The 22,546-nt window shown below is 38.9% G+C and overlaps 1 protein-coding gene across 2 annotated transcripts in view; it reads right to left on the bottom strand.

Moving 5' to 3' along the window:
• The window catches only part of AKAP11 (A-kinase anchoring protein 11), a 51,701-nt gene that overhangs the window by 5,358 nt on the left and 23,797 nt on the right, over window positions 1-22,546 (bottom strand). Inside the window, exons 7-11 of one of the 2 annotated variants that reach the window (XM_056109906.1) lie at window positions 17,884-22,360; window positions 13,513-13,668; window positions 6,524-6,607; window positions 5,693-5,733; window positions 2,527-2,687 (exon numbers count right to left, since the gene is read on the bottom strand). In XM_056109906.1, coding sequence (XP_055965881.1) covers window positions 2,527-2,687; window positions 5,693-5,733; window positions 6,524-6,607; window positions 13,513-13,668; window positions 17,884-22,360 — 4,919 coding nt within the window. The remainder of the gene's footprint in view (window positions 1-2,526; window positions 2,688-5,692; window positions 5,734-6,523; window positions 6,608-13,512; window positions 13,669-17,883; window positions 22,361-22,546) is intronic. The other variant, XM_056109907.1, reaches the window with a different exon arrangement.

Genomic DNA, 22,546 nt, shown 5'->3' with positions numbered 1-22,546 from the left:
ACAAATTGTCTACTGTTGCCTTTTCAGCAGATCTGAGTGTTGGGGTAAAATCCCAAGTAATAATGGTGGGTCTGGTGTCAAAAATATTGAATGTGATCAAAGTAGAGAGTCATGTGGAGGTCATCTGCCCCACAGGTAGGGGGAGGGTATGGGATGGGGGCATACTGGGGTTTTTGGTGGTGGTGAATGGGCACTGGTGAAGGTACAAGTGTTTCACTGTATGACCGAGACTTAAACCCGAAAGGTTTGTAACTGCTCTCACAGTGATTCAATAAATAAAATTATAAAAAATGAAAAAAAAAAAGAAAAGTAAGGTGGAGTTCATGCACAATTCAATCAGTCTAATCAGTGGCTGAATAAATAGCAGTACTCCTACATAAAAGGAAAAAAAGAAACAGCTTTTGATATATTAAGAAATGCAAATGATGAAATTTTAAAAGCACCCACAAATTAAATATAGGTTAATTAAAATCCATAGTCTTTAATCAGAATATATCTTCACTCACTATTTTCCTATTAAGTTTGCAAAATCTATTTTAATATTTTGTGATATAATCATAACGCTTTAAAATTCGCATACCATACAGAAATTACCCATTTAATGCATACCTGTCAGTCAATGAATTTGCACTGAACTGAACGCAACCATGACCACAATCACTATTAGAACATTCCTATCAGAGCAAAGTAAAATCTACCCATTAATACTCACTCCTAATTTTACCCCAATCCCCTCAACTTTAGTCAGTCATAAATCTACTTTCCGACTCCATAGATTTGTCTATTTTACCCATTTCATACAAAAGTAACCATAAAATACATGGTCTTTTTAGGTCAACCTCTCTCACAAACATGTATTACCTCTACACCATGATTTCTTTTTCATTCCTCTTACTGAAAATTACTCAACTGCACCACATTTTGTTCATTAATCAACTGACAGACATTTGGGACATTTTCACTTTTAGTCCTTCATGCATAATGTTGTCACAGACATAAATGCTTCCCTCTCTCGGGAACATATATAGGAGTGGAAGGTATGTGGCAATACTGTTTGGCTTTTTGAAGAACTGTTAGAATATTTTCCTAGATTATGAAGGGACTGGGGGAAGAGGAAGTATACTAATGTCTCAAATGTCATTTTGCTCCACTCTAGCTAAGGCCTCCATTAGTCCTGTTTATCCAAGATTAAATGGCTTAAAATTTTGTGTACCCTCAGGGCTATCAGGGTCCTGAGCTCAATCCACAGCACCACTAGCCCCTCTAAACACAGCAGGGCTAATATGCTGGCCCCAAGCAGTAATGCACCAATGCACTTAACTACCTGCCAGTGTCAAGCACTGCCAGGAGCGTCCCCAATCCCACCCCCAGGCCCTTGAGCACTGTTTAGAAGGTCCCCCAAACTATTCATGAAAATGAAAATAAAAAGAAACCTGGGTGCCTACTGAACAGCTCTATTCTTTTCATGAATTTCCTTTTGACAATTCATTTTTGGAATATTCCTTTCCTGTCTTATTTTCACCTGCCCACAAAAGGAAATTAAACTGTAAAAATTACAAAAGGTCTAGGTAAAAACAAACAACATTTTTATATAATGTCTTTTTCCCACTACGTCGACCAAGAGTATCTTCATAAATTCTTAACTAAAAATCATGAGTAATTTTATGTTTTAACTTTTGTTGTCCCTGGTCAATTGACAAGCTTCTTCACTGAACTACTTTATAGCCTATAATGAGACAAAGTTACGCTGGGGAAAATTTTAGAGAAAGAAAAGGAACAAAAATCTTTGTGTGGTAGTGAGGTAGGGAGGGGGAAGTTTTGGGATCACACCTCTGTACACAGGGATTATTCCTAGCTCTGTGCTCAGGGGATCATAGATGGTGCTGTGGATCAAACCAAAATTGGCCTCACTTCAAAACAAGTGACTTACCCCCTGTAATATCTCTCTGGACCTTCAAAATAGAAAATTTCAACAAGATAAATTTTCAATAAAAGTAATTAATTAATGCATCAAATCTAAATGTTTTATTAGAACCCTATCTCTGCTTCTTATTGGATGTCTGAACTTTTACTATTTTTTTTAATTGTGCTAGCTTTTCATTATAAAATTTGAGTAACGGAGAAAGAGACATACTAATTACTAGCACAATTATCAATTAAATTCAAAGAAAAATCACCATCTTTTTATAAAAATACCTTAAATGTTTATTAAAGGTGCCTGACTCTGGGAAGTCAGTATGTGCCAGGGACTGATTAAGCCTATTTTACAGTATTGTATGTATTCTTAATAAACCTCTGTATATTCTATACTCATTCGCACAGTGCAGATAAGGGCACTAAAACTACAAACTTGTCCAAAGTCAGAATGTTAGTGAGTGGTACAGTTCTCCAACACAATGACTAATCTCCTTGCAAAAAACATCTGACACTCGGCTATGAACAGACATCTTATTAGGTCAGTCATATACTACAGAAAATCTACCAGCAAGTGTATTTTCACAACTACCCCATAAGACAGGTACTTACTAGTATAAATTCCTTCTTTGCAGAGTCGTGAAAATAAAGTTCTGAAACTTCAGCCTCAGAGGCAATAAGCCACTGAAGGATGATTCTTAGCTGGGGATCTACGGTGCATGGCTCCATGTCAATATTTGAAATTAGCAAAGTCTTTCCAACTTGCTCCAAACCTAATATTCAAATTTAATAAAGAACATGAAGTGAAACTCATCATTTCAACTCAGTATCCTAGCTTTCAAAATTTTCTAAGTAATTTCCATTTCTTAAGATTCCAATAAACGCCTGAAAAAAATTTTTTTCTTCACTACAAGATAAGATCAACTAAGACAGATTTCTGAAGGGGCAAAATAAGGCTGGGACATAATAGTAACTTTGATCATCTAAGAATACAAACTAAAGAAATGTTATTTTGAAGTACTAAATTCAAGTACTGTAAATGCTATACTTTGTGTCAAGATATGATAGATAAAAGGGAAAATATGACTACAAAGTTAAGATTACAGTCAAACTATAAATAAAACAAATACAATTCTCAAATAAATACACTGAACAACTTTGAAAAAAAATTTTCTGAACTAAAGAAAAAATATTAAGCAAACACTTGAAACAGTAGGTTACATATTGCTCAAAGCTCTTTATACTCATTTTGCAAAGTCCTTTAATTTTCCCAACCACTGTATGACGTGAGAAAAGAATTACTATCGCCATTTTTTAAGGATGCAGGATATAGATGAGTCAGGTAGAGATCTAGAGTCTCAAAGCTGCAATAGGGCAGCGAGAATAAAGACAAAGGCCATTTTCTCAATCACTTTATTCTTTAGGCAAAATGTCAAATGCAATCACTGACACGCCAAAACCAGGCTGGGGAATTTTATGCTATACTCTAAGGTAAATAAGATGCCACACTCAATTTTTCTTTTTAAAGAAAATTGTGTTTTAGGGGCTGGAGTGATACTACAGGAGGTAGTGTGCTTGCCTTGCACATGGTCAACCTAGGTTTCATCCTTGGCACCCTATAAGGTCCCCTGAGCCTACCAGAAATGATCCCTAAGTACAAAGCCAGGAGTAACCCCTGAGCACCACCAGCTGTGGCCCCAAACAAAACAAAACAAAACAAAAAGAACATTATGTCTTAATACAAAAAAGTATGAATCAAGGCTGGAGCCATAGTATGGCAGGTAGGGCGTTTGCCTTTCACACAGTTGACCCGGGATTGATTCCCAGCATCCAGCATGGTCCCCTAAGCACCGCCAGGAGTAATTCCTGAGTGCAGAGCCAGGAGTAATCCCTGAGAATTGCTGGGTGTGACCCAAAAAGAAAAAAAAAAAGGAAAAAAAGAAAGTATGAATCCCTGAAGTGACCTGCGCATCAATACTATGTGTTTAACTCGCCTGCTAGCCGAGCAACTAGGGGTGCTGACAACAGGTCTGTCCCACACACAAGAAGTGAGCAGCGGGGTCTGTGGCGGACCTTCCCCCATCTCTAAGTTGTGAAAATTAGTTGCTGGATGACCCTGATTCTGGTTTACAGTTTATAAGGTTTCTAGACAACTACTCTTTTTGGATTTGTGTTGACTCCCTAATTTACTTAAAAAGTTGGTCTACCTGTTCCCTTAAAAATTAAATACTTTGGGGCTGGAGCAATAGCACAGCAGGTAGGGCGTTTGCCTTGCACGCGGCCGACCCGGGTTCGATTCCCAGCATCCCATATGGTCCCGAGCACCGCCACGGGTAATTACTGAGTACAAATCCAGGAGTAACCCTTGTGCATCGCCAGGTGTGACCCCAAAGAAGAAAAAAAAAATTAAATACTTTGTCTTTTCCCTCCTCTGCCCCTCACCAAAGACTAAATCAAAAAGTGGATCTGGTGCACTATGGTGCCAATAAGGTCTCAGGGCCATTTTACTGATCCTGTAGCAGTCAGAGGGATGCTAAGTCACCACAGGCTTGTATGACTGGTGCTCTCAGTGCTCAGTTCAGGGCTTCTGGGAGCCTGCCCTGAGAGGGCTCTTCTAGATGAAATTGCCTTTTTAACCCTACAAAATAAGGTAAATAGCACCCAGCCTATCCACAGTTAAAGATACTTGCCCTAAGTTTAAGTAAAAATTTACTCTAGAAGTTCAGTGATTAAGACTACCTACTTAACAGAGCATTAGGACTAAAAATTACAATAATCTGACATTTGAGGGCTCTGGCTTGAAAATTGGTACAACTTCTCTAAAATACAATTGGTGATAAACTTGATAGGAAATCATGGTACAAAGCACACTGCAACAGAATGCTTTTGAAATTTTTGTTTGCCCACTTTCAAAGAATAGATAACTGTAGCACTGTAGCACTGTCCTCCCGTTGTTCGAGTGGGCCCAGTAACGTCCCCATTGTGAGATTTGCTGTTACTGTGTTTGGTATACTGAATATATCATGGGGAGCTTGCCAGGCTCTGCCTTGCGGATGAAACACTCAGGCTCTCCGAGAGGAGTGGAGGAATCAAACCTGGGTTGGTCAGGTCGGCTGCGTGTAAGGCAAACACCCTACTCACTGGGCTATCGCTCCAGCCCAAATAGACGACAAAATTACTAAAATAAATAAATAAATAAATTATTTCAGGGGCTGGAATGATAGTACAATGAAGGAGGGCATCTGCCTTGCACGTGGCGGAGTAATTCCTGAATGCGGAGTAAGGAAGAACTCCTGAGAATGGCAGGGTTTGACCCAAAAAGAAAAAAAAAAAATTCAAACACTATGAATACTTTTATATTCCATTTTATTAAAGGCATTATTGACCTTTTACATAATTAACAAACTTAATATTTTTTTGAAAAAAGACTGACTATATGTAATACTAATATTAAACACTAATTCTTGAAAATTCTTAAGGTTATTTGTAGAGAAAAAAACTCACATGCTGTAATTACAAATTACCTTATATGAGTAAGAATTTTATATTTTGAAAAGATAATATAGACTATGAAATATGAACCAGCTAAAGAATTCCTTTTATAGAAGCTCAATCTTTATAATCAAATAACACAAACTGCTCAATAAACAAAATGACCCTGGAGAAATTTTTTCCAGAACACCCCGAGTTGCAATGTAAATATAGGAATAATAATTTGCAATAACCCAGCATCTAATGAAAATGAAAAAGCAGAAACCTTTAAAAAATAGTCAGTTACCTTCTTCATCGTCCTCATCCTCTTCGTCATCTGGCTCATCACTTTCAAACAAAATGGCACAAAAGCAGTTTTTAAAAAAAAGCATTAGTTAATAACAGTATTAAAAATAGTATTAAAATAGCAGTATTAAATTCTGAAAGTGTGGTACAGAATAAATGTTACAATATGACAAATGACATTTTAAAAGGGGAGAAATGACAATAAAAAAGGAAGCTTTGCTTCTCACACCATTTCATGTTAAAATCTGAATTGTAAATAATTCCCAGTATAGTTACCAATAACCAAGAAATTCTATCCAACCATAATATATTCAGTGTTCCAGGTAATCTCAAAATAAAATTTAAAGTAATTCAAAGCCAAATATTCAATTAATTTAGTTTTGAAAAAAAAAAGCATTTGGATATCATAGAATGCCACAATTATTTAATGCTTCTGTTGATGTTATTTATATATTTTAAAACACAGTAAAAACTTTTTCCTATACTTTTCTGACATGAAAAATAAAACTACATACAGAAAAAAAGCAAAAAAAATGATAAAATCAGAAATCCTGTAGGAAGCAAGCTCTTTTTAATGAAATAGTAATTGGTAGAATGAACAACAGCAAGCGGAGCAACACATGCATGAAGTAACATATCTTGCATCTAGATGTCAGTCTTAGCATGATTGTTTTTATTAGACATAAACTGATCAAGCAGAATTATGTCAAATTACAAGAGAGAAGCAGGTTGATACATATTGGCGCTGTAATCCACATTCTTTAAAGAATATGACATCATGCATTAGTGGTGAGAGACTCATCAAGTGTTTAAAGTTCTGGACTGGACCAACCTGTCTGATGTTGGAAAGGATAAATTGTCCTCACACAAATCTCCTTCTAAACCAAGACTGCTCCAGCTACTGCTGTTACCATTACTGCCAGAGGAAGAAAAGAACAGAGCTGAACTAGAAAATGAATAGTAATGAAGACCTTGGTTTCCTTGGAATGGCTTCTGTCAGTGACATGGGGGGCGTTTCTGAAATTACTATTCATACAGAAAAAATGTTGACCACAGTAGGCAAGAGAGACCATTCCTGCTATTCGGGCAGGTACCTGACATCTTCAGAGTGGTTTTTCTCTTTAACTGTCCTCAGCCGATCATAAAAATTATTCTGAATATTTATACTTATTTTAGAGATAAGGGACAGCATGAGAATGCATGAAATAAGAAGTCTCACAATTCAGTTAATGTCGCTGACAAATCTTGAAAATAATGTGCATAAAGCCAGCATTCTTCAGTTTGGATAAAGTTTAAGAAGAAAAAGCACAGGTTAACATCCCCTTTGTCATTAGAGAGCGCAATGATGGGCTTTCAAAGGAAATGGGGGAACAGGGTGGAAGGCAGCAAAATATAAGTGAAACAGACTTTTCCTAGAAATCTGGATAAGAGACATTTTCTGGCTTTAAAGTATTATTATGTGGATTATCTTCATTTCATATGCTATGTTTAATTCAGTAGGAGACAAATGACAGTCATTTTCTTCAGAGTACGATAGCCTAGGCTTATTACTCTGGTCTGTTCCGCCATACCATACAGATATATTACAGGAATCAAAAGGAGAAAGCAACAATATTCTAAAACTGCAGCAAAGCAATAAAAAAAGCAACTACATTCAGAAATAAACTCTATTCAATTGCTGAGATTATCACCTACACATGCAGTTTTTTTTAAAAAAAAAAACCTAGTCATTAATTAGTTAAGTTAGCACATTAGTTTGCAGTATAAGCAGCTATAATTTCCAATATTAGACTAGTAATTATAAAAATTACTGTTCATATAGAAAAAATTGTTGATTCTAAGATGAATTAACAGAAGACTTTCATATGTGTCAGTAAATGCTGATAAGGCTATATAAAAAAGGTTTAAAGTTTTAAATAATTTCCTAAGCATCTGTATTTTCTATAATCAGATTTACTCTAACAACATTAACCTATCACAGATTCCTATGTAATGAGAAAAACCTAGCAGTCTTCCCAACATATCTTAAAAAAAAAAGTTATCAGAAAATGCTGAAGCAACTGTCACTGTCCTCCCGTTGTTCATCGATTTGCTCGAGCGGGCCCAGTAACATCTCCATTGGAGACTTTGTTGTTACTGTGTTTGGCATAACAAATAGTCACAGGGAACTTGCCAGGCTCTGCCCTGCGTGCAAGATACTCTCGGTAGCTTGCCGGGCTCTCCGAGAGGGGGGGAGGAATTGAACTCAGGTTGGCCATGTTGGCTGCATGCAAGGCAAACACCCTGCCCTAGAGGGCTCCAGCCCTAGAGGAAAGCTCATCAGTGGGGCTACACGCTGAAGCAACATAGTGTTTTATTCATGTAATCTGTTGCCAAAACCAAATAGAAAACCATGGAAATATACAATGGACAGATGCAATGAGTCAGAGAGAAAGAGAAAATTAATGTTCCTGACTCCCTGCACTTATTTGTATTAGACAATGATTATATAAACAAAACAATGAACTACAAAATTAAAATTCTTCCCCATATACTAGAAACTATAAAATGAAAAGAGACCACAAGTAAGAAATGTAGATATTACAGGGCTAGAGAGCTCTGTCATGAGGCTGGCACATGTGTTCTGCACGTAGGAGGTCAGGACTCCAGACCTCCCAGCCCATGAATCCCCGCACCACCTGAACACTGAGTCTGGTAATAGCCCTGGACATAGCTGGATGTGACCCGTAAAACAAAATATAAAGACTCAAAATTCATGCTTCCTCCATCTAACCTTATTTCCCCTGCCTTTTCGTACCCCCAAATGTGTCGTGTTCGAAGTCAGTTTTATGTCAAATCCTACTTCTAAGGTGATCTTATAATTTTCTCATCTAAAAAGGAAAATGTGGAATACACAAAAGTTATTATAACTACACTAGAAAAGAAGTATGTCAAGACCACTCTGGGACACAGGGAGGTATGGATATCCCAGCACTAAATTTCTTCACTTAATAGTCATCATGTTTCATTCTTGAACACTTTTTAACCTAACATTGTTTTCATTTGTTTTGCTAATATTTTAAAAAGCATTTCATTTGTATTCTTTAAAATTATATAGTTACATGTTTATATTATGTTCTTTGTCTAGGATAAACATACTTCAACATAGTAAATTAAGAATCCTAATTCTGGGTTGGAGTGATAGTACAGTGGGTAGTTCGTTTGCCTTGCACACGACCGACCTGAATTCAATCCTTGACATCCCATATGGCCCCCCAAGCACCGCCAGGAGTAATTCCTAAGTGGAGAGCCAGGACAGGAGAACCCCTGAGCATTGCTAGGTATGACCCAAAAAGAAAAAAAAAAAGAACCGTAATTCTTTGTTGTGGTTTTCAGTCATATGAAGACTACTATTAATTCTGACATCTCATAAAAATTATTTCAAATATTTTGCAAGGTCACTCCTATCTCTTGTCTGATCTACTATAGAACTTACAATAACTTCAAAAGCTGCCTGAAATACTTAATGCATAGAGATTAGTTTCCTTATTGATCAAATTACACTTGTTGAAATTTGAAATCAGTTTCACTTGTTAACCTTTGCTCTCTATTAAATTCCTACTTAGAGGGGCTGGAGTGATAGCACGCAGCCGACCCGGGTTCGATTTCCAGCATCCCATGTGGTCCCCTGAGCACCGCCCGGAGTAATTCCTGTGTGCAAAGCCAGGAGTAACCGCTGGTGTTAAGAGGGGAAGGTCAAGGCCCAAATGATAAGAACCTTTCCTCTTGAACCATTAGTACTAGAAAACAGTGAACTCCTACCACAGATGTCTATACCAGACAAAGGGATGTCAAACCATGCTCTATAACTTGACCTCTAAACCACCTGCTATCATCTGACATGCTTACATACGTCATATGACGTGCTGTGGGCTCCTCAGAGGCACGGATAAATCTTAGTCTCTGTGAGGTGAAATCCTCGAAATTCTTTTAATTAGCACCACCTGCCTTGAATAAATAAGCTCCATAATTTTTTCTCTGTCCCTGAACTGTAATTTCGCGCTGCTACTTTAGTTCTTAGTAAGGCTGTAGTCAATTCAATCTATGATTGTTTTCTGACAAAACACTATCATGGGGCTGGAACAATAGCACAGCAGGTAGGGTGTTTGCCTTGCACATGGTCGACTTGGGTTCAATTCCCAGCATCTCATATGGTCCCCTGAGCACTGCCAGGAGTAATTCCTGAGTGCAGAGCCAGGAGTGACCCTGTGCACCGCTGGCTGTGACTCAAAAAGAAAAAAAAAAAAAAAACCACTATCCAGTTAGGTTTTCCCCATTCTGAATTCCAACACTTAATTTTCTGAAGCAAAATGTATTTGACCATGCTACACATACGGTTACTATCTCAGCCGGAGTCACCTTCGAACCTTGCTTGTATGTTACCTGTGTTGTGAGGTGTCAGTAAGATATTTAGACACAGTCAACATACAAAATATGTAGAACCTCACCACCCTTAGCTCCAGTCTCTAATCACTGAAGCATTACCTCAGATCGTCACTTGCTCTGAATCTTATATAGCACTCTGTCTGACTTTTTGAGGGCCATAAAGATGTCAAGTGTTTGCTATTCCAGGAGCTGCAGGTGTCGAGCCCACAGGCCAGAATCAGTAAAATACAAAGTCCACCCTGTCCCAGCTCAGAATTCTAGTTGTGACATCCTTCCCAACACTGCTGCATTTCCTTACAGGCCCACTGCTTCAGACAGTTGCAGTGTTTGTTTATAGTTTGCAACATTTATAATTGCTTCCTAAAGTGCTAAGATGGGATGAGCATTATTACATCAAACCAGCAGCACTCAGGTACAACAGAAATCCTTTCTAGTAAGAATCTGATCCCTATCTACTTCCCACATCACAATCACACTTTGCTCCAGTCTCAGCTTGTTCTCCCCTGCATATGTTTGCCACTGCTATTGTTGCTATGGCAGTGCTAGGGATGAAACCCAGGGCCTGCCATGTACAGGGCAAGTGCTCTTCCGCTGAGTGACATCTCCAGCCCATTCTGTGTTTATTCAAAAGCTACCAACCACACTAACCTCCCATAAATATGCCAAGTTACAAACTTACAATCTTTTAGCTTTTTTTCTTGAGCCCGGTATTCTTGATTCTAACTCTTTAATTACAAAGCTGACTGTTTTCACAACTGGCATTTTGTATATTAAAAATGGGACCAGAGGGACAGTATAGGGATTATGAGGCACTTGCCTTGCTCAGGGCCAATCCTGGCACTGAACATTTTTCCTGAATACCACCAGGAGTGACCTCTGAGCAGAGTCAGGAGTAAATCCTGAGCACTGATGGGGGTGATCCAAAAACAAAAATAAATGAATATATAAAAATATGCCTTTGTACAGTTCAGATAGAGAAGGGATCACCAAGTAAAGGGTGCTAGGAGGATCCACTCAGAATGGGAGACACACGGTGAAAATCGACTATTGACCAAACATGATGGCCACTTAATACCTCTATTGCAAACCACAACACCCAAAAGGACAGAGAGAGAGAGAGAGAGAGAGAGAGAGAGAGAGAGAGAGAGAGAGAGAGCGCAAAAGGGAATGCCCTGCCAAAGAGGCAGGTTGGAGTGGCAGGGAAGGAGCAGGGGTGGTGGGAGGGATGCTGGGACCATTGGTGGTGGAAAATGGGCACTGGTGGAGGGATGGGTACTTGATCACTGTATGACTGAAACGCAACCACAAAAGTTTGTAAGCCTGTAACTGTACCTCACAGTGATTCACTAATAAAATATTTTTTTAAAAAAGAAAATACAGAGTATTTTAGGACAGCAGTAGAGCGTTTGCCTTGCACGTGGCCGACCTGGCCAACCCCAGTTCGATTCCTCCACCCCTCTCGGAAAGCCCGGCAAGCTACTGAGAGTATCTCGTCCACATGGCAAAGCCTGGCAAGCTACCTGTGACATATTTGATATGCCAAACACAGTAACAACAAGTCTCACAATGGAGATGCTACTGCGCCCGCTTGAGCAAATCGATGAATAATGGGAGGACAGTGCTACAGTGCTACAGTATTCAAAAAAAAAAAGTCCTTGTAAAAAAGTTAAATTTAAAACAAAACAAAATCAGAAATTATCTTTTTTCTGTTTTGAGTCTATCACAATTAAGGAATATCCTGTATCATTAATAAAATTCTAAACAGGACAGAGCTTAAAGATGCCTCTTTCACTCATTTTCATTAGATGGAATTCTGCACAAATCTGTCCAACTAGCTACTAACTTCTATTCTCCCATTTTAAACCAGGACTTCCTAAGCATTAATGTTAACCCTCACTAAAATTCTGGATGCCTGTGTTTCTCAAAGAAATATTGAAGAAAGAATGTTCTATTATAGACAAACCTGTGGAAATGGCCATGTTATGATTTGAAACATTATCCCTATCTCTTCAACCAGTATGAAAGAATAACTCTTGGGAATCTGGGTTTTAAGAAATTGGTGGTTTAGGTGAATGTTTCTCAACCAGGGACCATATGACCCCCTTCTAGCCCCCCAGGATATTTCGAGAGGTCCAGAGCAGAAAATCACTTTAGTGAAATGCCATGCCCTCTCAGTTGGGGGGACCAAGTATGGGGGGACAGGGTAGACACAGGAAGGAAACAAACGAGAAGGGAGCCAAGATCAGAGGAAGGTTGAAAAACACTAGTCTAGACAGCATTTAAAGAAACTAACGAAATATTTCATAAAGATATTAACACATACTCGCTAGTTCAAACACAAAGCTCTGAGATAATGAGTTCGAACTGGAGAAGAGCCACTTTCCTTTCCTGATGTTTTCTGCCTGCTATGGGCTTCTCATCACCCCTGGCGCTAAGTCAATTCTGAGTGCTCTTTTCAACTGAAGCCTCTCAGTGTCCTTCCAAATATACCTGATGCTGGAAGTATGCATGCTCCAAGCCCTGTTCTCTCTTTAGACAAACCTACAGCTAGCATTTATTGTTTCCAATTATTAGTCAATGTGGAAGATTTTATGGCATTTTATCGGTTAGTTAGGAATGCCAACATAAAGAGTTAGGAACATAAAAGTGGTTGGAGAGAGAGCACAGGGTAAAGTGCTTACTTGTCCTGTCTACGGCCATTTTCTATTCCTGACATCAGATGTCCCTAAGCACCAGCAGCAGCGAACCCTGAGCACAGAGCTGGGAGTAGACCACAAGCAATGCCAGGTGTAGCTGCCCACTAAGAATACTGTATTGTTAATTAATAAAATGTTCCAGAGACACTTACCATGAACAAACAGATCAAGTAAGTACCTTCTGTTGCATAAAACACTACTGTCATATTGCGCTTATATATATCTTCAGTCATTCAAGTATAAATGTTCCAGACCATTTGTTTTGGACAAAAAAGAGGAATCCTTCTCCCTAAAAGAATACTTTAACTAATATTAAGAAAATTACAGAGCTATTTTAATGTCTTTTACAGAGAGCTATCTTTTTCTCTACTCTATGAAGAAAAAGTATTCTTGAAAGTGAAAAAAATTTGGTTTACCTAAAAAATTAATGAGAAATCCAAGAAACCTTAAGGGTATAAAAATAAAATAAATGTAATATTTTTCAAATCTATTTTGGCAAAACCACAAAAATTTAGCTTACCTAATCACTGTACTTATAATACATGTTAAAATCTATTAAAACACATTTTAAATAATAAAATACACTTTGAGAATAATAGATTTTCAAATTCAGGGTTTAAAATAATACACAATACACATAAAATACACTTCTGAAGCCTGAGGGTCTAAACTGTACAACCACATGCCTAATGTCAGTTACCTTTCACTTAGATGATGAAAACTGCTGCTTTCATCCTGGGGTTCATCTTCAAAACTTAAGTTGGACCAGCTACCAATGCTGTCTTCACCAATACTGACATTCATCTGCTGGCTACCAAAGGACTCGGCTGAATAGATGTCTTCTATTTCTTTTGGACTGAAAAACAAGGGGGGAGAAAATCCACCTCAATCGAAAAACATCAAATTCTGAATTATGACTATCAAATAAAGATGACAAAAAGAAGTAGCTCCTAGAGTTGGACCAATTCAACTTACTAATCCTTTCTGTCTAATAAAGACTATACAGGAAAGCATATTAATTTGAAAACTAAGTGGGGTACCCACTAACACCCCAAATTTATTTTGTCAATCTGTTATGGATCTATCACTGCATTTACCATAATACCTGCATTTCAATGAAAACAATTCATGTTTTCAACAGGAACCACGATGAAGAAATTCAAATTCATAAGTTTAACATCTGTTTTGTAAGTCAGCATTTTTATTTATACTTAAAAATAACTCTTGGGGCTGGAGTACAGCATAGCGGGTAGGGCGTTTGTCTTGCACGCGGCGGACCCAGGTTTGATTCCCAGCATCCCATATGGTCGCCTGAGCACTGCCAGGAGTAATTCCTGAGTGCAGAGCCAGGAGTAACCCCTGTGCATGGACAGGTGTAACCCAAAAAGGAAAAAAAAAAAAATAACTCTTCGTAGATTTAGGAAGACTAACCAAAAATAAAACAAAAGTCATTTAAAGAATTCTAAGAAACAGTCAATCAAGCAATAATTAATCATTATCTTGAGAATGGATCATATTCCCTCTCCTTTTTTCAATGCAAAGCCTTTATTTTTATTTCATCTTCACAAGAAAAGCAATTCACTGTTCAATTACTGCAATTGCCCCTCTACATATTATTCTCAAGAGAAAAGTTGCAACTGATTTTTTTTTTATTTTAAGTAACACCCAGCAGTGCTTAAGACTTAATCCTGGCTCCACATTCAGGGATCATTGTTAGCAGGGCTTGGGGAACCATATGGGATACCCGGGGATTAACCCCAGGTTCAAGATGGTTGCTTGCAAGGCAAGTTGCCCTACTCACTGTACTATTGCTCCAGTTCATCAAATGATAATTTTTAAACAAGACTTAAGATAAAACCTCTCTGAAAAATTCAAGTGCTAATACTATATACCATCTGGCCTCCTCCTATTATCTCCACCTCACCTTTAGCTGCTCTCCCTGACACAATCCTGTTCAGCAACGGGAACTCTGCCTACATCCCACTCCACTGGGGCCTCGCCTCTGGATTCCCCCGTTATCACTCTCCTCATTGTTGGCTCTAAGCTCAAAGGTCCTGCTACCTCTTGAAACTGCAACCAACCCCAATTGCCACACATCATCACCATTCCTCTCTAACTCCCTTTCTCTAGGTTTCCTGTAAAGTGTGACAGGTTATGCTGTTTTATATGTCTAATTATCTAATTCCAATTTAACACAAACTGAGAGAATAAAATTTTTTTCCCAAAATAAAAGTTTTGTCTTACTTCCATATTCCCAGTGCCCTTTTCTTTAGGGCTTTTAATTTAAGGTACAATAACCAGAACTAAATCAGGCATTCAAGGAAAAGGCACACCATACTTCTACACTAAATACAGCTTAATTGTTCCGTTTTTGAACCTGTCACATGGTACAATCTAATATATTCTGGGGGGCTGAAATGACCACTAGGTGGGGTGCATGGGACAGTTGTTAATGACTGCTTCATTATTTTGGCTCAGAATGTACTTTAGGACTTTTCCAAAAACACATTATCATGTAATTCTTTGACACTCATGTGCCACCCCTCTGCACTTACAACTCCGTGAAATATTTGCAATTACTTTTATGACTCAAACATTTAAAAGGGAACATAAGTAAATAATCCAAATAATACCCTTAAAAATAATCAGTTTAAGGCCAGGGAAATTAATCAAAGGGTTGGGGTACTTGTTTTACATTCTGCAGCCCTGGGTTCAATCCCTGGTACCACATGGTATCCGGACCACTATGGAATGAGACTGCCCTCCAAGAGCTGAACCAAGAATAACTGGTGAGCCCGAACTCCAATCCCCATCCCAATCAATTAAAATGAATCCCTCCTAAAGTTTAAAAGACAATTCAATTTTAAGTTCAGAAACAAAGTGCAGAACAATACACTGTCAATTTGTCAGCACTTGCAAACTCTTAGTACAATTATGAAGGAAAAAGAAAAAAGTAATTAAAAAAAAAGGTAACATCATACAAACTCGGATTAAAAGTGGGAATTAGGACCAGAGAGATAGCACGGTGGGGTAGGTTGTCTTAAATGCAGCCGCCCAAGGTTTGAGCCCCAGCTCCAAATGTGGTCCCATGGGTACTGCCAGGACCCTGGCATTGCTGGGTATGTCCCCACATCAAAAAAAAAAAAATTAAACCCACACAGTTGATATTAGATACTATAGGCTTATAGGAAGAACTCCAGTGTACTATCTTCTTCCCAGTTCAAGAAGGAAAAGTTAAAATACTGAGGTTATCTATAGTAAAGGCATTTGTGAGGTCATCTGAAGAGGGTCTTTGAGACTCTAGAGGATTACTGAGAATGTGTTGTCTTTTCAATACGAGACTGGGGGCAGGGAGATGAGTAAATTTAGCCTGATTTACTGAGGTCATTTCTGTCCGAAGAGTTGCATCCACTGTAGAATAGGCCTACCTTATTACCAGTTTTCAATTATATATTAGCCACTTATTATATGTTCAGACTCATGTAAAAAAATGTAGGGCTAGGAAATGATTTGCAAATTTCCCCCCCTGTAAATGCCAAAGTAATTTAGGTATTTTTGGTCATAAAGTCTGTCAACATTACCCAAATTTACTGTTAAAACTTCAAAAACAACAAAACGTGAGTAAGCTGAGCTTTGTTTCAATACAATTTTACTTACAAAAATTGAAATTTTAATTGCATAAAATTTTCATATGTCATAAAACAGTATTCTATTCTTCTTTTTTTCTGTTTTTGAGCCGCATTCGGTTGTGCTTTAGGACTTATTCCTGGCTCTGTGCCCAGAGATCACTCCAGGCTATATTCTGGAGACTATATATGATGATAGGGGCAGGCTGCATTCAAGGCAAGTGGCTTAACTAACCCTGTTCTATGCCTCTGGTCCCTTTTCTGATTTTTCTGTCAGCCATTTAAAAATATATGGAAACATTCTTAGGTCGCAGACCAGGCAGATATGCAGTGGGCCGGATATAGTTGTAATCCGCTCCAGGAAAAAGGAAGCCGCCTGATTATAGCTGAGGCCTCTCCTTGTTCACCAGAGATAGTATGTCTTAAGAAGATGCTACAAAGCAAAGAGACTCAAGGGTCAGGCCAAATTGTAACTCTCTATTTTAACATTCCCAAAAGGCTGTCTCCTGTCATGGCTTTGACAAAAACTACTAGAAAACCTGAGGTATCACATGATTCAAGCCAAGATTGTTTCTCTATCCAGTGGAACTAACAAACATAACGAAACTAATAAAACAAATTGGTCCTGATATTTTCCCAAGGGGGGGAAAAAAAGAGAAAATCTTTAAGGCATTAGCAACACAGTGTATAAGAAAGAGCTATTAAAGAACAAATACAGCACCAGGATAATCAGGAAGAACTGTCTCCCTCAAAAGGTGAAGTGGGAGCAGCAACAGAGATATTCGGAGAAGTTTTGCTTTCTCCTCCTAGCACTTTGCTTATATGCTGTTCTTTATCAAAAAACAGGTCTATGGACAGAAAAACACTGCAGAAAAATTTAGCAGCAGAGGGGCCAGAGAGAGAGAGAGAGAGAGAGAGAGAGAGAGAGAGAGAGAGAGAACAACAGGCAGGGGACTTGCCTCTTATAAGCTGGCCTGGATACAATCCCCAGCACTCCATATGGCCCCATGCACAACCAGGAGTGATTCCTGAGTGCAGAACCAGAAGGAAGCCCTGAGCACCGCTGTGTGTGGCCCCCAAAACAAAAATAAAAACAAAGAAATAGCAGAGGAGTAAATTAACATGATAATACTATATGCTGCATGAAATCTTCCAGCTGTGTCTTCAATTCAACTTACCTACCTTCATGCTTTATGAACTTGGGCAAGGTGATTTCCCAAGTCTCATCTTCCAGTTCAGTAAAAGATTAATCCCCCCCCTGAAAGGACTGTGGTGGGATACTGAAACAATGCATATGAAAACAAAATGTAGGACATGAAATAATAAACAAAGGGAAAAGGGAAAATTCTTTTTGCAAACTTAGGGTTAAGACATGTATGAATGTATGATCAAACCTAACTTTCTAGAAATTTTATTGTAAGCCTCAAAAGAAATCTGACACTTACCTGCTAAAATGTCCATGACTTGTCATCGCTGATGTCATTATTTCCGTACTTAGGCTTTCGGCAAAGCTGATGCCATCCTGTCCAATTCCACTATCAGCTGCCAGACTGGTACTGCTCAGCTCTCTCTCTGCTTTCTCAATCGCTTCAGCAACTATCTTCTCAGCGAGCACTACCTTCTTATCAAGATCAACATGAATTTGAGGGACATCAAGATGAAAAATTCTAGATTTCTCAAAGAAGCTGCTGTGTCTTGGATTATTCTTTGACTTACAACCAGCAAATACATCTTGTCTGAAAGGGAGCTGAGATGAGTTTCCAGTGCAATCATGCAGTTCCTTCCGGTCACAGTGCCTGCAACTCTGACTTAGAAGAGGTGACAACTTTTCTGCATAAGTGATCCTCTCTGCCAGTTTTGTGGTCTCAGACCTATGAAAAACTGTGGGTCCTAAACTTAGCTCTAAGGTGTCATCGACTACTTTCTGAGCATACTTTTCTATTGTGTGGACAATGTTCTTCCCATGACTATAGCCATTTAGGCTGCCTGTACTTTGGTAAAATCTCTGAGTATTTGAGGAAGGCTGGGGAAACTGGGAAAATTCTGACTCGGCATGAGACTCAGTATCTTCATCACACCCAGCTTTTTCATAAAGGCAAGAATCGGTTAAGGATTTGGGCAAACCAGCTACAGAAGTTGTCAGCTCTTTTTTAACATCTTTTGTTATGTTGTGAGCAAGAGAGGTGGAAAAACTGTACAGCTCCGAGTGCTCATTTCTGCGTATATCCTGAGTCCGTTCACAAGTTTGAATTTTATGAAAGCAGCCTCCATTTCTTTTACATTGTCTTTTTTTACCTACTTCCTGATGGCATTCTGTATCATTGTTGATTTTCACCTGTGAGCTTTGCACAGACAACATGTTCGAACTGCTCTTTCTTTTGGTTGTCTTAGCTGCTTCTTGCAATCCCGATTTAAGAGATCGATAAGCAAGTCTATTGGCATACTGATCCATTATTAACTCACTATTACCACCTTCCTGTTTGAGTATTTGGATAATGTGACCTGCATATTCATCGGTTACACTTTCACAGCTGGGATATTTATAGGTCAGTCCTAACATGCAAGAACTTGGTGGAAAAGAAAGAAAACATGGATCCATTTCCCTTGAAGGTGCTACACACTCAATATCTAGCTTTTCCTCTGACCGATGATCCCGGTCACTGTCACTATAACAGCTGTTCTTTGGCCTGGAAAGCATGCAACTTCTCACTTTTGCTATTTTCTCCACCTCTGTAATGACTTCTGCTGCCATATCCCCTGCAAAATTGTGCACTGTTTGTAAATTTTCATCAGAGTGATTTAAAAAAGCAGGAGATACACCTCTTTGATTTTGTACATTTAAGCAAGGGCTTCTACCTTTCGGCTCTTGAGTTATTTTATGATCTAAATGGGAAGCAGCCACTTCAGTTGCAAGAGAAATGATGTTGGTGGCCAGTGCTTCTGCAAACTGTACTTTCTCCCCTGAGTAGTCTGGCTTCATATCCCCTTCCAGCCGCTCTTCTCCTTCACTACTTTCAACTTCCTCCGAAAGAGATCGCATGAGCTTCAACATAAACTCTTCTTTTTCAATAGCATGCTGCTCATTTTCAGACAAACTACCAACAGATGAGTTGTGAGGAGTAGATGGTGGTGTAGCGGGAGCAAATTCGTTAGCCAATTCCCCCTTGAGCTTTTTTGTTAACTTCTTGATATCCCATTCAGAACTAGCCTGGGATGGTACTAGAGGAGTTGATGGAGGAGTATCCGGGATTACATTTCCATCTCTGACCTTCTGTTTATCTTCTACCTGCAAACCATCTACACATGTAAGCACTGTGGATGAGAAAGTATGTGAATGGGGGAAAGAGCTTTCCTGCCCCAAACACAAGGACTCAAGTGCTGCACTGTTCAAACTATGCTTTGTCACTGATCTGTCCTTAGCAAGTTCCTTCAAATCAAGATTCTGATTTGCCATCGTTGGGCAAAGTGGAAGTGTCTCTGAAGAAAATTTATGAACCACTGAACCTTTACATTCCGGGACACAATCCCTTTCTACTGAAAGTGATGAGCGAGTTAAATGATCTGGACCATCTGGACAGTTAGAGAACTTTTCCAAGATCAACTCTGACTCTTCTCCAGGAACAGATAAGTCTTCCTTGTGTATCAAACTTTTATCTACATTTAGAGTTACTGATTTGCTTGTATCCACGGAATGTCTAATAATAGATTCAGATAATCTATCAGCAAACATGTCCTTATTGCTAGCATCACTCCACTGCTGGTCTGCTTGATCAGAGTAGAAAGGAGAGGTGTTTCCCTTCAATATTTTAGGTAAACAATCTGTGTGCTCATCAACTGGCGTTGTAACTTTAAATGATGTCACTGACTCTAAAGATTCATTTACTACTGTATGCACCATTGCTGCAGAAAAGTTGCCAATAATCAAAGGATCACTTGCTAATTTTGAGGAGTTTTTCACTGCATTATCATCATTTCTGGTTATAAAATCATCTGGATTATTCTGTTCTGAAGGTAAACAAATATTACTCAGACAAGGTACTTCTTCTTCTTTGCTTTTCATTGTAACATGTGCATGCTGAGAATCATCATTTGAATTACTGTCATCAGAAAAGACAGCAGACCCTACCTGACATACATCAGATGAAATATGGTATGGAAGAAGGGTACTTCCTGCCAAGGGCATTGGTACAGAAGTAGCAATTCCAGAACTACAAAACAAGGCTTGCTGAACTGTGTATTCTTTTTTAGAGTCCTGCACTGGTTTTGTCAGTGTAATTGTTTGACCACTAGAAGTGGGGGGAAATGAGATGTTCTGTGTCAATGGCATGTTTTCTGCACTCACACAGTTTATATTATTTGTAGAAACACTGACAGCTGCCTTCGTTGTGAAGGCCACATCAATTTGTGACAGCTCAATAAATGCTTCCTGTATTACAGATTCGGACAAATCTTTTGCATATGACTTCACAACTTTGTCCTCATAGTCAAATGAGCAACACTGTGGAGATGCAGGGGTCGGAGGGTATGAAAACTGGCACACTTCCATGATGCCTTCAAATACAAGCTCTTCAGCAAGATCTGCAGCAAACCTTGCAACCGTATTGGTAAATATCTGCTTCTTTACATACTGTAAATCTTGTAAAGCATTCGATAAAGCCTCACTCACCAAAAAATTAGCCAGACCACTAATGGCATGCTCTCTCAGTGAAAATGCACGTTGCCTTTTCAGTTCACTGAATGCCATCTGAAAAACGGAGGATGTCAATTTGATGGCTAAGTGGCACAACGCATTGGTACATGAAGAGACTCCTTTCTGTAAGTCCTTGAAAGCACTGCCAAAACTTTTTTCCACAAGACCTGCTGCAAATTTCTGTATACTATCTTTAATCATTAAAGGTTTATTTTTAGATTTAATTTTTGGATCAAGGCTTCCACACGTAAGAGCTAGAGGCTTCTTTTCTTCCTTCTCAATATTTTCAGTGTCTGACAGTACATTTGTAGGTGGACTATGAAGAACTGAATCCAGTACTTCACATGAAAGGATATCTGCATAATCTTCATACATACAATGAGCAGTGTCATAATTTTCATGAATACCATCCCCACCAGTTTCTATTTGGCAAAAACACCCAGGAGGGCAGCCTCCCAGAGGACTAAAAGCTGAGGATCGAATAGGGCTAAACAAGTCACTGTCTTCCCCTGAAGCCTTCACTGGGCGAGGGGAATCTGGGGCATCACACATGCTACTATAAGGGGATTCTGGCTTACGAGGAGTTGGCTTTTTAACATTAGCTGGGAGAACCGGACGATCAGACTTGAATTTCTGAGGATTCATAGTAGTGGTTACAGAACAGGATTTTTCATGTTTATGTCCCTTCTTCTTGTGCGATGGCTCCCCCATGTTCGGCTCTTTTGGACAAGCAGCCTCTGAAGTTTGCTCAAGTTCATCAAACTGGTCAAAGCTATCAAAAAATTCACTGACCTCTGAGTCTGAATCTTCTATGTCATCTTTCATCACAGGAATTTTAGGGAGATCAAGTTTGGCTTTTAAGCTTTTTTGATATCCCTCTTCATCCAAGAAAATGATAGGACTTGGACTTGAACATTCTGATTCAGATGAATAGGCAGGAGAAGAAGAAAACAATGTTTTCTGGGCATCACCATCTTTACCCGTAGCTGCTGCTGATGACCTATAGAAACTCCTCTGGATCCAAGGCTCAGACACTGATGTTGTGACAGAAGCTTTCACTGAAGTCAGTTCTTTAGGTTCCAGAGTACTCTTTAGGGATACTGAGGCTTTGGGAGATGATTTCTGCTGTCCATAACTATCCAGAATCTTCACATCCTGGGTTTCTACATGATGACCAGAAATTGTCTGTGAAGCAGCATCACACTGGCTCCTTACTGCAGCAATATTTATTTCTAGAGAAGAACAAAATGGTTCAATTATTATTATTATTATATTATTTGCTTTTTTTGGGGTCACACCTGGTGATGCTCAAGGGTTACTCCTGGCTCTGCGCTTAGGAATTACCCCTGGGGTGCTCAGGGGACCACCTATGGGATGCTGGGAATCTAACCTGGGTCAGCCGCGTGCAAGGCAAATGC

The sequence above is a fragment of the Sorex fumeus genome, unplaced genomic scaffold (assembly GCF_029834395.1).
Source record: "Sorex fumeus unplaced genomic scaffold, SorFum_2.1 ptg000008l, whole genome shotgun sequence".
In the NCBI taxonomy this organism is placed as follows: domain Eukaryota; kingdom Metazoa; phylum Chordata; class Mammalia; order Eulipotyphla; family Soricidae; genus Sorex; species Sorex fumeus.
The sequence above is the reverse complement of the archived record's forward strand: the minus strand, read 5'-3'. Positions and strand labels throughout refer to the sequence as shown.